Source organism: Siniperca chuatsi, linkage group LG17 (genome assembly GCF_020085105.1).
Source record: "Siniperca chuatsi isolate FFG_IHB_CAS linkage group LG17, ASM2008510v1, whole genome shotgun sequence".
In the NCBI taxonomy this organism is placed as follows: domain Eukaryota; kingdom Metazoa; phylum Chordata; class Actinopteri; order Centrarchiformes; family Sinipercidae; genus Siniperca; species Siniperca chuatsi.
This window is the reverse complement of record NC_058058.1, coordinates 1,034,076-1,049,250: the sequence shown is the minus strand read 5'-3', so window position 1 is coordinate 1,049,250 and position 15,175 is coordinate 1,034,076. Positions and strand designations below refer to the sequence as shown.

Sequence of the window (15,175 nt, the reverse complement as noted above, 5' to 3'; positions counted from 1 at the left end):
TGTCTGTCCTCCTGACTGTCCTCCTGTCTGTGTCTCTGTCCTCCAGGAGATACTGTGAGAACCTGCAGCATCGCCCTCTGAGCGCCGCCAACTTCGGGAAGATCATCAGAGACATCTTCCCCAACATCAAGGCCCGACGGCTCGGCGGCAGAGGACAGTCCAAATATCCTTTCACCTGCTGGACAGACAGGAGGACACAGTCACCTGCTGTCCTGCTGTTTGTTTGAATGTGTTTGAAAGATGTACACCTGCCACCTCCCACGTTGGGATTTAACAAACCAACTTGACAGGTGAATTCACGACGATCCTTCTCTCACCTTCAGAAATGATGATTATATGTCGCCTTCTCCCCGAAAGTTCATCCGGACTCACTTTCCCATCGACCTCATTAACTCACTGCTGATAAAATGATCGCCATCAATTATAGAAATCTGAGATTGCATCAAATATCTTTATAGAATTGGAGAACAGTGCAGTGGCATACAGTGGTGTGCAAAAGTGATCGCCCCCTAAACCTAATAACTGGCTGGGCCACCCTTAGCAGCAACAACTGGGGGGTTGGAGGGTTTTGAGCATGAACTGCCTTTTTAAGGTCATGCCACAGCATCTCAATAGGATTCAGGTCAGGACTTTGACTACGCCACTCCAAAGTCTTCATTTTGTTCTTCTTCAGCCATTCAGAGACCCCCAACAACATCCAAAGAACTGCAGGCCTCACTTGCCTCAGTTAAGGTCAGTGTTCATGACTCCACCATAAGAAAGAGACTGGGCAGCAAAACAGCCCCAGACCATCACACTACCACCTCCATATTTTACTGTTGGTGTGATGTTCTTTTTCTGAAATGCGGTGTTACTTTTACGCCAGATGTAATGGGACACACACCTTCCAAAAAGTTCAGCTTTTGTCTCGTCAGTCCACAGAGTATTTTCCCAAAAGTCTTGGGGATCATCAAGATGTTTTCTGGCAAAAATGAGACGAGCCTAAATGTTCTTTTTGCTCAGCAGTGGTTTTCGTCTTGGAACATTTTTGCCCAGTCTCTTTCTTATGGTGGAGTCATGAACACTGACCTTAACTGAGGCGAGTGAGGCCTGCAGGTCTTTGGATGTTGTTGTGGGGTCTCTGAATGGCTGAAGAACAAAATGAAGACTTTGGACTGGCCTAGTGGAGATAAGTTGAGCAAACTGTTTGCGAATGTTTATTCAACATCTGTTGCATAATAGCCGAACCTTATATGGATTCAGATGTGAATTTGATACAGCATTCTAGTGAGGCTGACAGACGAAGAAGAAGAACAAAATGAAGACTTTGGAGTGGCCTAGTCAAAGTCCTGACCTGAATCCTATTGAGATGCTGTGGCATGACCTTAAAAAGGCAGTTCATGCTCGAAAACCCTCCAATGTGGCTGAATTACAACAATTCTGCAAAGATGAGTGGGCCAAAATTCCTCCACAGCGCTGTAAAAGACTCATCGCAAGTTATCGCAAACGCTTGATTGCAGTTGTTGCTGCTAAGGGTGGAGCAACCAGTTATTAGGTTTAGGGAGCATTCACTTTTTCACACAGGGCCATGTAGGTTTGGATTTCGTTTTCCCTTAATAATAACAACCTTTATTTAAAAACTGCATTTTGTGTTTACTTGTGTTATCTTTGACTAATATTTAAATTTGTTTGATGATCTGAAACATTTAAGTGTGACAAACATGCAAAAAAAATAAGAAATCAGGAAGCGGGCAAACACTTTTTCACACCACTGTATTTCTAACACAATCTTTGAATACTGTGCATATTTCACAAAAGTACAATTTACACACACTCAGTTTTATAAATCTAATTATTTCTTGGTGCACAGAAACTTTTGCTATAGACCCAATGTTTTATATATGAGCCCCCCTTTGGTGTTGGGCTGCTGGTTGAATTCCCTAACCTGCCCGGCCGATACGTACTGTTACAGCGGCATCAGGAGGAAGACGGTTCTCAACATGCCTCTGCTGCCCAACCTGGACCTGAAGAATGACCCGGTACACTCACACACACTTGTACACACAAAATGTATCAGCATAGCAGCAGCTCCGTCAGCTGATTCTGGTCTCAGTGTTCAGTTCTTTGTCTTATTCCAGAGAAAATCCAGAGTCAGACAAAAATCTATGGCGTTGCTTTTACCTCCAACCCCTGAATTTCAAGGCAACGGCTACGTTCACGGCACCACAGGTGCAGATTTTCAGTTCCCGTAGAACATAAAGTTCGTGGTTCACTGAACCAAATGTCTGAACATCATCACAAGAGAGATCGTTGTTATTTATCAACAAACTAATAGTGAAAATCTTTTGGAAATCTGCTGTGAGAGCTGACCTCCATGTTGGCCTACAAAATGACATCATCACTGGACTACAGTATGGCCGTCATGGCTGAACAGACATAGAAAAAGAGCTTCACCTATAGAAACTATCTTCTTCCTCCTCCTCTTCGTGTCCAGGCGGAGCTGACTGAGCTGGTCCAGACGTACAAACAGGAAGTGACCGAGGCGGCTTGCGAGCTGATCTGTGATTGGGCGCAGAAGATCCTGAAGCGTTCGTTCGACACGGTGGTGGAGATCGCTCGTTACCTGATCCAGGAGCACATCGTCAACCCTCGCTGCAGCCAGGCCGAGCTGGTCACCTCCGCAGCACTCGCAGGTGTGTATCTGTGCGTGTGCGGTGACTGCTACACACTTGCTAACATTATTTTCTCATTACTGAATAGGCAGTGGAGGAAGTATTAAGTAAGTAAAGGTACTGACACACACTCTGTAAAACCCTCTGCTGCAGTGAAAGTGTGAGAGTGTGATCAGGATCCTTAAAGCATTAAAGCAGTGCAGCGTCCCTGTGGCTGCTGTGCTGTTATATATTCTATCATCAGGTTATTATTCCTCGTGCATTAATGTAAAGCAGGATGTTGCTGCTGCAGCTGGTGGAGCTGGAGCTCATGTTGAACCGGTTTGTATCGGACTGCAGCTGATGATGCTTTTCATTCTGGATCCATCTGCCGATTCTTTTCTCCGTCGATCCGTCGATCGATCGATCGGTTTGGAAAACTGGTGAAAACGGTGAGAAACGCCGCCACGACGACCCAGAGCCCAAAGCGGCGCTTCTTCAGCGTGTCGTCGTGTCCGACCGACAGTCCAAGCTCGACGTTATTAACAAACATCACAGTTATTACAGTCGTTCAGAGGAAAAGCAGCAGATCTGCACATCTGAGGAGCTGCAGCCAGGAAGGGATTTACAGGAGAAACGACTTCAAACATCAAAACAGCTGCTGATTAATTAAATAATTAACTGATTAATGGACTAATCGTCTCAGCTGAACTCGTTTAAACTGTTGCAGTTTAATTTAAACTCCTCATGTGTTTTGTGTGTAAAGTAACTGAAGCCGTCAGATAAATGTGGTGGAGTAAAGAGTCCGGTGTTTCCCTCTGAGACTCGGCGGAGGAGAAAGCAGGAAGTGACACGAACAGAAAAGACTCCAGTAAAGTACAGGTACCTCACACGTGTACTTCCGGACAGTAATGAGGTAAATGTACTCAGTTACGTTCCGCCGCTGTGAATAGGAGACTGCTTAGTGCCGTTGGAGGTCCTTGAGGAAAATGCAGTCACATGATGAAGCCATTACTGATAAAAGCAGCATTTTCTGCCTCGACTGCTGTGTAACTTCAGAGCAGGTAGCGTTTGAAGAATAGCTGTAGTGGCGTTTGTCTTGCGTATCATTATGTTTTGCTAACTGACGTCAGAGCCTCTGTTGTCTTCTTGTTTCAGGCGGTTTGCACTAATTTGTCGACTAGTAGTCGAACGTTTATTATATTAATTTAATTATTTAAATGTATATTTTTGGGGGCATCAGAAAATGGTTCCAGGGCTGAGAAAGAACGTTATAAGAAACACAAAACCGTAATAATGAGCCTTTAAAATATACATTTTACACAAAGCGAGCCGCCTGTTGCTAACGGCAAGAGCGGTGACGTTATTCTGAATGTGTCGGAACAACCAGCGAGGCGACTGAACACCAGTAATAACATCACACGGGTCTCGTTGTTCAACGCACGATGGACGATGTTTAACGTAACTTGCGGTTGACGGCTGTGTCGTCTGTCTGTCTGCAGGAGGTCCAGCCAAACCTCACAAGGTCATCAAGAAAACTCCCGTCATCTCTAAGGCTGAGAGCAACGGCGCCGCTGATCAGAAGGTGCTCGCAGGTGTTTCTGTACGATCACTGATCGCATGCAGGTAATCTGTCACTGCCGCTCACTGCTTCCTGTCTGTCGTTAGAAGGAGCTCGGAGACTCTTCCTCCTCGTCTTCACTGAAGCCGCCGTCTGGAGACAAATCAGCTGCAGCGGCCAAACCTTCGTCCCTGGACGCTCCGCCTCCCTCCTCCTCCTCCTCCTCCTCCTCCCTGCGTCCTGCGGTAGGTTGACACCTCCCATCTGCACCTGTATTCACCTCCAGCACCTGTTTGTTGAAAGTGATCTTTTTATTTGAAACTTTTCCACAGTTACCAATAACCAGATCAATAAGTGACGTAATGACTGTGACTGATGTGATGCAGGTGGAGGCCTTCATGAAGCAGTTACCCAGAATCCTCCCTCGGAGCTCCATCCCCGATAAGACCCAGCTCTCTGTCCGCTCCTCTCCGCCCTCGCTGGCTCCCAAAGACGCCTCAGGTGTTGGGGGGGCGTCTGGACCCGGAGGTCCAGCCGCTGCCGCCGCCGCCGCCGCCAGCGGTGGTGGGGTGAAGGTCATCGCCATGGCGACGCTGCCCCAGCAGCAGGGCGGGCCTGTCCCAGTGATGATCCTGCCTCAGGGCTGTCTGTCGTACGAGAGGGAGAAGGTCGCCCCGCCGCCACAGCCTCCCCCCCAGCAGCAGCACGCCCCTGCAGCCCCCACTTCTGTGGTCCAGAAAGCAAGAGGGTACGCCAGCAAGCGCCCCCTGGAGGTGACGTCAGGCGCTGCTGTGGGCGTGTCTGGTGGCTCTGCTGCTCCTCCGGTGAAACGGAAACGTGGGCGACCAAGAAAACCTCGGCCGGAGGATGCCCTGCCTCCACCTTCTCCTGCTGCTCTCCCCGCCCAGCCTCCCCCTCCCGCGCCTCCCTCCCAACCTCCCATCATCACCTCCCTGACCGGCGGCGTCATCCAGAAAGCCTCCTCTTCCTCCTCCTCCTCCTCCTCGCAGCCGGTGCTGGAGCTGGTGATCCAGGACCAGCCAGGGCTGGTTTTGAGTCCCCTGCCGGCGGTGTCGGACCCGGCTCACCAGCTGATGGAGCACCGTGGGGTGGTGGTGCAGTGTCAGCCGGGCGGGGCGGTTGAGCCGGACCGCCACAGCAGGCCGCTGCTGCTGTTCCAGAGTCCAGGGAACCCCAGCTGGGAGTTGGCGCCATCGGGGCGGACCCCGATGGTGGAGGTCATCCAGAAAGCGCCGAGACCGAGCAATAACAACAGCGGCACCACTCCTCCACCTGCAGCACACCTCCATCCTCCTCCTCCTCCTCCTCTTCCTCTTCCTCTGCCCACGCTGCACGAAGAGCGGGGGGAGGTGGAGATAACGTTGACGCCGGTGGAGCTGCACGTCAACCCGCCGCTGTCTTCCACCTCTTCTTCTTCTGCTGCTCCTGGCTCCTCTTCCTCCGCCAGTAAAGAGGAGGAGGCAGGAGAGAGCAGCAGCACCTCCTCAAAGAGAGAGGGACACTAGCTCTCATCACTCTTCTTCTTCTTCTTCTTCCTCGTCTTTTTTATCAGCCCCCTCCCCCCCTCACTGAGCTTTTACCTCACCTGCAACAAAGCCCCGCCCCCTTACCGCTCCTCTTCCTTATTGGTGGAAATCCCAGATTGGCGGCAGCAGAGAGCCAATCGAGGAGGATAAATGAAGCCAAAACCTCAACTGTCCTTCCATCGGCTCCCACTGCACTTGTGAACAGACTGGATGCTTTTAGAAACCTGTGATTCTTTAACTGCATGTCTGTCCGTCTGTCTGTCCGTCAACTGTGGCTGAAACCAGAGGAACGAGTCCTCAGGTGGCCCGGGCCTGAAATCAAACCATCCTCTCTTCCCCCCCGCTTCCTTCCTTCCCGACCTCCTTGCCGCCTCGTGTCCTTCGTCTCCAGACTTCTCGTTTTCTGCGCTGAGGCTTGGTCGTCTGCTGCATCGCTTCCGCCGCTTCATGATCAGCTGATTTATAGGAGAGAAAACGCAGATAAAAGAAAAGAGTGGTATAAAGGAAGGAGGGAAGATGAAAGAAAAGAGGAAGAGGGGAAGGAGACATGTATTCAGTATTGAATCAGGCCCCAGACGGCGTTCAGCCTGACGTGGACAGATACAGTAGGTACTACGGGTCAGAGCCTTGTAAAGGCTCTTTGTGCTAAATATGAAAAAATGAGTTCGGCCTCAGTTCACCTTCAGTTCAGTTCGTGGAAATGTAGAAAGGATGTTGTGCTGAAAGCTTTTCTCATCTCTGCACATTTCTGGAACACCTGGGTCTTTTCAAAAAGTTTAGTGACTCAACAAAAAGCCCCGTGGAGGCGAAGTTAAAGTTTTAAAGTCTTTTAAGAGGCTGGAAAAGCCGAAAGGGAAACTGTTTTGGATTGAACGTGAATCGAAGCTCGGCTCCGCGCTCCTCTTTAGAGAGTTCCTCTGTTTGTATCGGTGTTTAGTGGATTTAGTGGAGTGTGTGAGAGAGAGAGAGAGACAGGGAGGGACGGACGAGACACAAAATTTAAAGCGTCTCATAACTAACCATTACTCTGACAAACTGTGTAAAATGAGCCACGTTCACATGAAGTTAAATTATTTATTTATCCAGGTTAGGCGAGGCGAATTATCATTTTATCATTCGGTCTGAGACTCGTTTCATTCTATTTTATTAATGTTGTTTAAATTTGACACAAAAACTAAGTTTGTGGTGCGCGGCAGCCGTGTTTGTCTGTAATTCAAAGGCCCGTTTTCCTGCCCAGTGCTCAGCACAGCTGGGTATCATTGGAAATCTTTCTATATTAGTGCGGGTGCCATATTACTACCACGTACTTTTAAGTCATTTTGGATCTTCTGGTTCCCGTTTACCCCCAATCTCTTACTGAAGCTTTCATCTCTCCTTTATTAGCAAAGAATAATGTACAAAACGTTTACGTTACATTTAACAACCCCAGCAGCAGATCGGATCAGCTCTAGATAATTAACTTTCATCCTGAGAAACTTGACGACAGATTAAATCTTCGTCTGTCCTCTGCGCACAATCGTACGAGCAGAACAAACCTTCTGATACCCTTACAGGTTTTTCTATAAAAACCCTTCATGTAACAAGGAAGCTGGAGATGGGTGACATGAATAAATCCTCAGCTGACATCGTGATATAAGACACTTTCTTAAAAGATTTATTAAACGAATGGATCAACAAACCAAACAGGCGTGTTCGCTTTTCGGCTAATATTTTTAAATAAATACCTGACAAATTGAATTACTTTAGCGCACCGATGCAGAAGTTAAGTCCTGCTCTGACGATAGAAAAGTGTACATCATCTTCTCGCCCCCACCCCTAAAGGAAGCCGACCTTCTCAGCTGTCGTCCGAACTTTGAATTAAATACAGTCTAAAACTGGAGAAACGATAACTTAAATAAAGGAACTTTTTGATCAAAGAATCAGTCGACAAGATTATGAATCTGGCCAGAAACAGTGTTTACACGCAGCCCTGCCGACCACAGCGACACCCAGTGGTGTTTTTAAGACGTGATTTCCATTTTTTATTAATTTTTTTGGTCATATTTTAACTTCGCAACTATTTTACCGCGAGTTCTCTCGATGCCAAACTCGTGAGACCGACATTAGCACTTACTTGGCCACAAAATGTCTGCAGCCTCCGGCAGACGACGAAATGTCAGCCTTCGGGGTAAACCTCAGAAACGCAGGTAGAAGTTTGAAGTTTGTCCTTTCCTGTTGAAGAAAACGGCATCAGCTCAGGCAGAAAGAGCAAAGCACAAAGTTTCCTGCCACGTAGCGCAAAAGAAAGTTAAAAATGCAGTAATGAAGATGTACTAATGAGAGATATTTGCAGAAAATGAGCTTCTGTAGCACTGAAGTTTAGTCTATGTGATTAGCCTGCTAGCCGGCTTAGCTGTTGTATGTCGCCATGCGCCCTTTGCACTAACTCTTCGACCGCCTCTTGATCGCCACTGACGCACTGTCTGGATCAGCAATGTGACGTGACCATGTTTGAAGACGCAATCTGAGATATTCTTTAAGTTTTTCTGGTTTCTGTCATTGACTTTCCCCGTCGACTCCTCCTCGTCTTGAAGTGACACTAACGTTCGCTCGGAGACGATGGCTGTTAGTCTGTTTGCTGCTCATGCTAACCGCCCCGGTGGTTCTTCTTCTGTTTATTTCAAACGGATGAGAAAAGTAGAACGCATCGCTTCTTTTGCTGCAGGAGAGAGCACTTCAGACATCGAGCCGGAGTTTGCATGAACTGAAAATAGGCCGCATGTCCAGAGAAATTCAACATTTGTATGAAACGGGAAAAGAAATGGACTCATTGAAAGCCGCAAAGATAGAAAAGAAAGAGAATGTAACTAAATTTAATCCCCGTTTCTTCGTCTTAAAGGTGCAGGAGACTTTATTTGGAATTGTGCTTTATTCATACCTATGTATAGGTATATTTATATTTATATAATTCACTGTGAAAAGCAGTTAAAGTTGGAGAAAAGTCCAGATGCCAGGATGTATCCTGCTGAAAGTGACTCTACGCACAGGTATCCTTTTTCTTTGTCACTTTTATTTTATGGTGAACGCTCACCTGTAATAGTCTTTGATTTCTCCTCCCAGTTCTAATTAATTACACCAATCACGCATCAACACTGTCGGAGCAAATAACAGCAGTTGAAATCATATATTGTAAGGCATAATAAACACCCGCTCAGTTACAGATTCACAGTTTTAAGTTTGCTGCACCTTTAACCACATAAACAGTTCATTTATTGTGCGAAAGTACCGTCTTTTTGCCGGTGACAACTCGTTCTGTGCCGGCGAGTGGCGCACGAAGTCCGACCAATTAGACACGACGAATTTGTGAAAATAAAAGAAAAATTAACTCTTTAAATATTACGGATGAGCTGTCCCTTTTTTAGGTTAAAGCCAAATAATATTATAATTAATAATCATTAATATAATTTCAATAATACAACGAAAACACACAATGAATTTAAGTGGTATTAAGGAAGAAGCAGAATTATTAAATGCACAATTAATAACCAGGAATCACCGTTTCCTCCTGATTCAAACCTTCAAAATAAAAAGGCACTTGTGTTCGGCAGCTGGGTTTTCGGGCTTTTTCAGGCAGTTTTCACTATTTTCAGACATTTTATAAACCAATTGATTGATCTGTTAATAAAAAAAGAAAATAATCAGCAGATTAATCGATAAGGAACATAGTAATTAGTTGCAGCTCTAATGGGAACTTCATGTTGTACCAGCAGGTGGCATTAAATCCCAACCAATAACACCATCACAAGTTTTTAAAAATAAAAAAAGAATAGCTTCTTTTCAAAATGATGCTTTTATTTGGGATAATAAGACGACATGAGACACACAACATTAAAGGAAATGCAATGTACTAAAAAAAATACAACAAAGTTATGGCTGCAACTACAGATTGCTTTCATTGTTGATCAATCTGCCGATCGTTTGTTCACTTATTCGATTAATTGTAATAAAATGGTGGAAAATGTACATCACAGTTTCCTTAAGCTCGAGGCGACGTCCTCAAATGTCTCATTATGTCCGACCGACAGTGGAAAAAGCCAAAGAGTGTCACTTAACACAAAGGGAAGCAAAGGAAATCCTCACAGTTGAAACGCCGGAAGCAGAAAACCAGAGAATATTTGGCCTTTTTGCTTAAAAAGGGACTTTAACAATTATCAGAATAGTTGCCGATTAATCAACTAATCGTTTTCAGCTCTGAACAAAATAAACTAGGAATTTAAGTAGTTTATAAGAAGAAGCAGGACCATTAAATAGGCATGAATTTCAGTTCCTGACCTCGTTTCCTCGTGATTCAGACCAAGAAAAGCGCTTGAGTTTGTCAGTCGGACAACAAACCAAACCAGCGAACTGTCGAAATGATTTGCTCTTCCTCCTCTTCTTCTGCTGGAGGAGGAGTTTGACCCTCCGTCGTCATGGTAACGTCACACTGCTGACACTGCTCGTTCTTCACCTCTGCCAAACTGCCTCTCGCTCCGTGCGAGGGCGTCTTCTTCATCGTTGGTGCTACAAACCGCAGGGCTCGGCCCTCGCTGTTTTCCATCCTGTAATCACAGATTTATACAAAAAAAAAAAAAAAAAAAAATCCTTTTTGTCGACGCGCCCGCACGTCAAGGTGTGAATACAGCTGTGTGTGTTAATGTGTGGTCTGAGTGTGTGTCCTTGTTTCCCTCCGTCCTGTGACAACGAGAGCTTCGGGTCTGCTAAAGGGACGCCGAGGCATGTTAGGACTGTTAAAACGATATCTGTTGCATGATGGGAAAGTGAGTTCAAGCACTTAGCCTAGCAGCCTAGCCTACCACTACCCATAGTTTATAATTAAAAGGAGCACTAATGATGCCAATATGTCATTTTTTTTTTTTTATCACTGAAGTGAAGCGCCGATGTGTAAAACTTTTCCACCTGGTGGAAAAACGGCTAAAATGTCTCGGCCTCCCTTTATCCGCCCGGCCTCGGCCCTTTCAGACAGAACTGAAACAAAAGGAAAAGTTGCACTGTTGAAAAGTTAAAACAAGAGAAAGTCCTTGTATGTTATGAATTTATTGTTATATGCATTGAGAAAATACATTGACACGTGTTTATGAACGATGTAACGTTCTGCTTCATGCTTGAACTCGCCAGAGACCGGCTGAGCAGCGCCAGATTTATTTTTACTGCAGAACCTTTGGTCAGAATAATAATCCTTGTTTAAATTGCTCAGTAGAGAGTTTTAGCAGCGTGAATAAAGAGGGAAACACAAATTCTGGTCTATCAAAGTTACAGTTGGAGAGACTACACGGACGGGTTAAAGCAGCATTTCACTTGATGGGCGACGTCTAAAGCAGCAGGAAGCACTAGGTCATGTGACGTGTCGTCTGACTGTGTCTAAAGGCAAAAGCACAGGTGTGGACTCGAGTCACATGACTTGGACTCGAGTCACAACTCTACAGACTTTAGACCCGACTTGACAAAATCATAGAAGACTTGCAGCTTGACTTTGACTCGTGACTTGACGCCCAAATATTAAAATGTACATTATAAAGAAAGCGTGCCGTGAATCAGCACTTCATTTTCCTGACAACGGATGCGCCTTGAATCCAGCCTCCAATCACGTTGCACGAGCAGGAGCTAAAGGTGTGTTCCTCAGACCTGCCATCAGACTTGAAACACAAGGACTAGGACTTGGACTTGACTTGGCACAGTGTTGACGTGGGACTCGACTCAGTTGATGATCTTGATGAGCCATCAAGAACTTCATCTGAAGCACACTAAGGCCTCACTCCTGTAGGATCAAAGAAGTGAGAGCAACTCTTTAAGTTGCCCGTTCAGGTTGTCCAACAAGTTGCCCCGTCATCAGCGGTCCTCGCTTTCTGACTGAGTTAATGATTTCAGACGGTCAGATTGGCTTTTAAACACCCCCGTCATCCACAGTTTGGTTGACAAGTTGCATCGGGACGTTACAGAAACCTAAGGCGGAATATATTCATCCAGAAAGCAGATGAGATATCGATCATTCCAGCCCTGATATCAAAGTGAAATGCTGCTTTTAGCGTCTTGTCGGGAATCTGGAGTTGATGGGAAAAGGGTTCAGAGTGAAACCTGAGGTGACACAGCAGCTGTGTTCCCTCTGCAGGACCTGCTGGGCTAAACTGGGCAAACTGGAAATATGAAATAAGTTTGGAAAAGTTCTGAACATGAAAAGATGTGAAAGAGATCTAAAAGGAGTTTAAGAAAGGGTTCAGTGCAAGCCAGTGATGGGAGGAGGGAGGGGCTTTGGACCAGTTTGGACCACTAACTGGGCCGACTGGACATGTAATCTTTTCTTGTGGACACTGGGTTGGAAAGGGACTTGAAGTCCAGCAGCTTCGTGGAAGTCTGCATCCAAAAGGAGAAATGGTTCGAGGGAAGTCCTAAAAGGCACGAAACCCCAGTTTGGTTTGGTTCTTTAACTGGGCGAACTGTACAGTTTCCTTCAGTAACTGTGTAGACGTTTGGAAGGAGCCTGAAAGATGAGCAGCACTCTGGAAGTTCAGATCCAAAATAGACGGGACTTTGGCCGGCTAACTGGTCTGACTGGGCCAGCAGCACTCGGGAAGTCGAGATCCAGTAGGAGACTATGAAAGGGTTCATGGCAAGTCACTGATGGGAAGAAAGTGTGTGAACGTTTAGCAGCAAGTCCAGATCCAAACTCCTTTTTGGCAAACGGTTTCGAGCGAGTCGAGGATCGCAAGAAGCCCCAGGTAGAGTTTCCTTCTGAGTCTGTGTGAACATTTGGGAGAAGCCGGGAAGATCGGCTGCACCCTCGGGCTCAAGATCGTTTTTAAAACGTTTGGGCAAAGCTTTGACGTTGAGCAGAGTTCGAGAAATGGTTCAGGACAAGTCAGCGAAGGCAAGAAGACTCCAGTTCGGCCCAGTTCGGAGCTGCATTAGGAACCCGGGTCTGAAGGTGGAGGCAGTCGTGGGAATCTTTCACTGTGGAGCCATGTTGCTCAAAAAACAACCATAAACGGGTCAGATAATCAAAGATTAAAGGATCGGGATTCGGGTAGCGGTGCGTTGACCTCGAAGGATCAGACTCAATGACACAACGTCCTCTGATGTCACTTCCTGTGCTGGATCTGGTCCGTGGCGTTTAAACGCGCCACATGCGTCATTTTTAACTTCAGCGTATTGTCGCCAATTTAATTGCCTTCGCCTGATCTCATTTCATTGCGATTTTACAGATTAACATTAATACGATTTACTGGAGTTAAAATGACGCTCAGATCAGTTTCGAAGTCGTTCGTTCACTTTCAGTCCAACCAGCTCGGAACGAGACTCGTCGAACATTATTTTAACAAAACAGTTAGAAGTTTACAACAACGACTGGAGTGATTCTCATCCAGGTCAAGTGATTTGTTGTTTTATTCTGTAAGACGTCGTCGCCCAACTCCTCCGTCTGTTCTGACCCGACGGGAGTCTCAGACACTTTAACCTCACCGTGGCTCGTTGGGTCACGCGTCAGTCAAAGAGAGAGTCGAATTAATCAAGTCGTGCTTGTAACGCCTCTCGGGTTGACTGTCATGTGACCCGAATGACCAAACTGCTCAGAAGAGTTTAAAATGCAGAGACTCACCGACGATCGGGAGACGAAAAGGAGGAAAAAGACTCCTTTGATTAATAATCACTAGACGTCGGAAAACGGGAAAAACCAGAACGCAAAGAAAAAGTGATGACGAAGCGCTTCGGTTAAATTAGCTGTAACGCCGATGAAGTCTGGTGAGCGGCCTGAAGGTGAAGCGGCAGTTAAGGTGACGAGATGACGAGACGTTTGTACGACCGAGCTGATCGTGGTCAAACACTGCAGTTATTGTGATGATGATGATGATGATGATGATGATGGTGGTGGTGGTGGTGGTTAACTCCCAGTCTAAACTGAAAGTAGCCCTGTTTCCTGTCAGAGGCCCACTCAGAGTTTTTACAATTTAATCTCAATTTAATTCTGCGGACTAAAAATTTCCCTTTTCCAACTGATTTTAAGACATTTAAAGTTGAAAATTCAAGAAAAAAACGTTAATTTATGTTGAGAAAAAAGGGAATCCTTTCAGGGGTTGTTTTATGTTTTGTTGCCCTGAGTGAAGCCTTCCAGGCGCTGCTACCTCTCAGGCTCAGGAACTCTGGGTAATGAAGTCCGTAGATGAGAAACCTGAGTGGGATTCTGGCATCAAACAGCAACATTTAGAGCTTCACGCTGCCGTTTTCTGTTCACTCAGTGCAAATAAGAGAATTAAGTTGTTTTTACTAAATCTAATAAGAGTTTCTCTTATTGTTAATTTATCTTTTTTTTTTTTTTTCTTTTTGTTCTTGTTGTTGACGTCTGTCTTTGCTCTCTCATACAGTTGTACAGCTTGTTGATGTGCAGATTTCATTCTTCTTCTTGTTGCTTCGAAGATCTTTTTAAAGTATCTTTTCTTTGTGGAAGACGCTGCCGGCTTCCTGCATGGTTTTCCTGTGATTGTCTGTTTTTGTATATTATTATTATTAATAACTTTGAACGTTTGTTTTTCTGTCCCCCTGTTAACCCGCTGGCTTTCGTGTTTGTTTTTGCACTTTACTCTTTTAGATTAAATATCGAAGTTGAGGGGGGGGGGGTCGACGTCGGTCCAAAAAAGGTTTGGAAACCACAATAATCAGTGACATGCACCTTTACTTTACCTGGAGCCTGGTTTGTTTGTTTGTTTGTTTGTTTGTTTGTTTGTTGTGGAAAGTGACGGAGGGCAGAAGCCAGAACATTAATGTGAATCTATTTTCCTACGCTGACTGACTGGAATAAAGGAAGTGTCGATCACTGGCAGAAAACAGTCGCGTCAGTTTCTTTCCTGTCCTTTTTGTTTCTGTTCTCTCGCTTTGCTTCTTTTCTCGAATCTCCTCCTCCGTCGTTTCCTCCGTCAGTCACCGGGTGGCGCTCTAACAGCGTCTCGTTCAGGCTTCCTGCAGTAGAGACAGCTCGCTCCACTGTATTTAGTAGAAATGTAAAAGTACAGGTCGACGCGCTGATAAATAAAAGATATGCAAGAAATATATAGATGTAATATTGTCACTGTAATAAAGAATAATATCTTATATATCAGTTGTAATGTAATGTTATGAATAAGTGAATTGCTAATGTTATTTTATTATATTTTAGAGGTTGAGGTTCAAAGAAAACTGAAGGGGTTTCACAAAAAGTAGAAGTTAAAAAGAAAACATGTACAAACTCCACACGGTGAAAGGAATAATGGGTTTTAAAGGAACATTTTAGACACTAAAAAGGGAAATAAAGTGATTTTAAAGTTAAGTTTTTCTTCAGGAAGTCCTTCAGATAAAAACAGGGGGCTCAATATTCTGGTCCAAACGGAACCAGAACCAAAACCAGCGGCTCCATCAAGGTAACCGGAGTGGAACCG

At 45.4% G+C, this 15,175-nt stretch overlaps 1 protein-coding gene across 2 annotated transcripts in view; it reads left to right on the top strand.

The window, feature by feature from the left end:
• rfx5 (regulatory factor X, 5) overlaps positions 1–14,583 on the top strand; it is a 22,367-nt gene extending 7,784 nt beyond the window's left edge. For both annotated transcript variants that reach the window (XM_044172070.1, XM_044172069.1), the window contains exons 6-11: positions 47–163; positions 1,940–2,018; positions 2,474–2,672; positions 4,133–4,215; positions 4,299–4,436; positions 4,578–14,583. In XM_044172070.1, coding sequence (XP_044028005.1) covers positions 47–163; positions 1,940–2,018; positions 2,474–2,672; positions 4,133–4,215; positions 4,299–4,436; positions 4,578–5,717 — 1,756 coding nt within the window. In that variant the 3' untranslated portion in view covers positions 5,718–14,583. The remainder of the gene's footprint in view (positions 1–46; positions 164–1,939; positions 2,019–2,473; positions 2,673–4,132; positions 4,216–4,298; positions 4,437–4,577) is intronic.
• Positions 14,584–15,175: the final 592 nt, after the last annotated feature.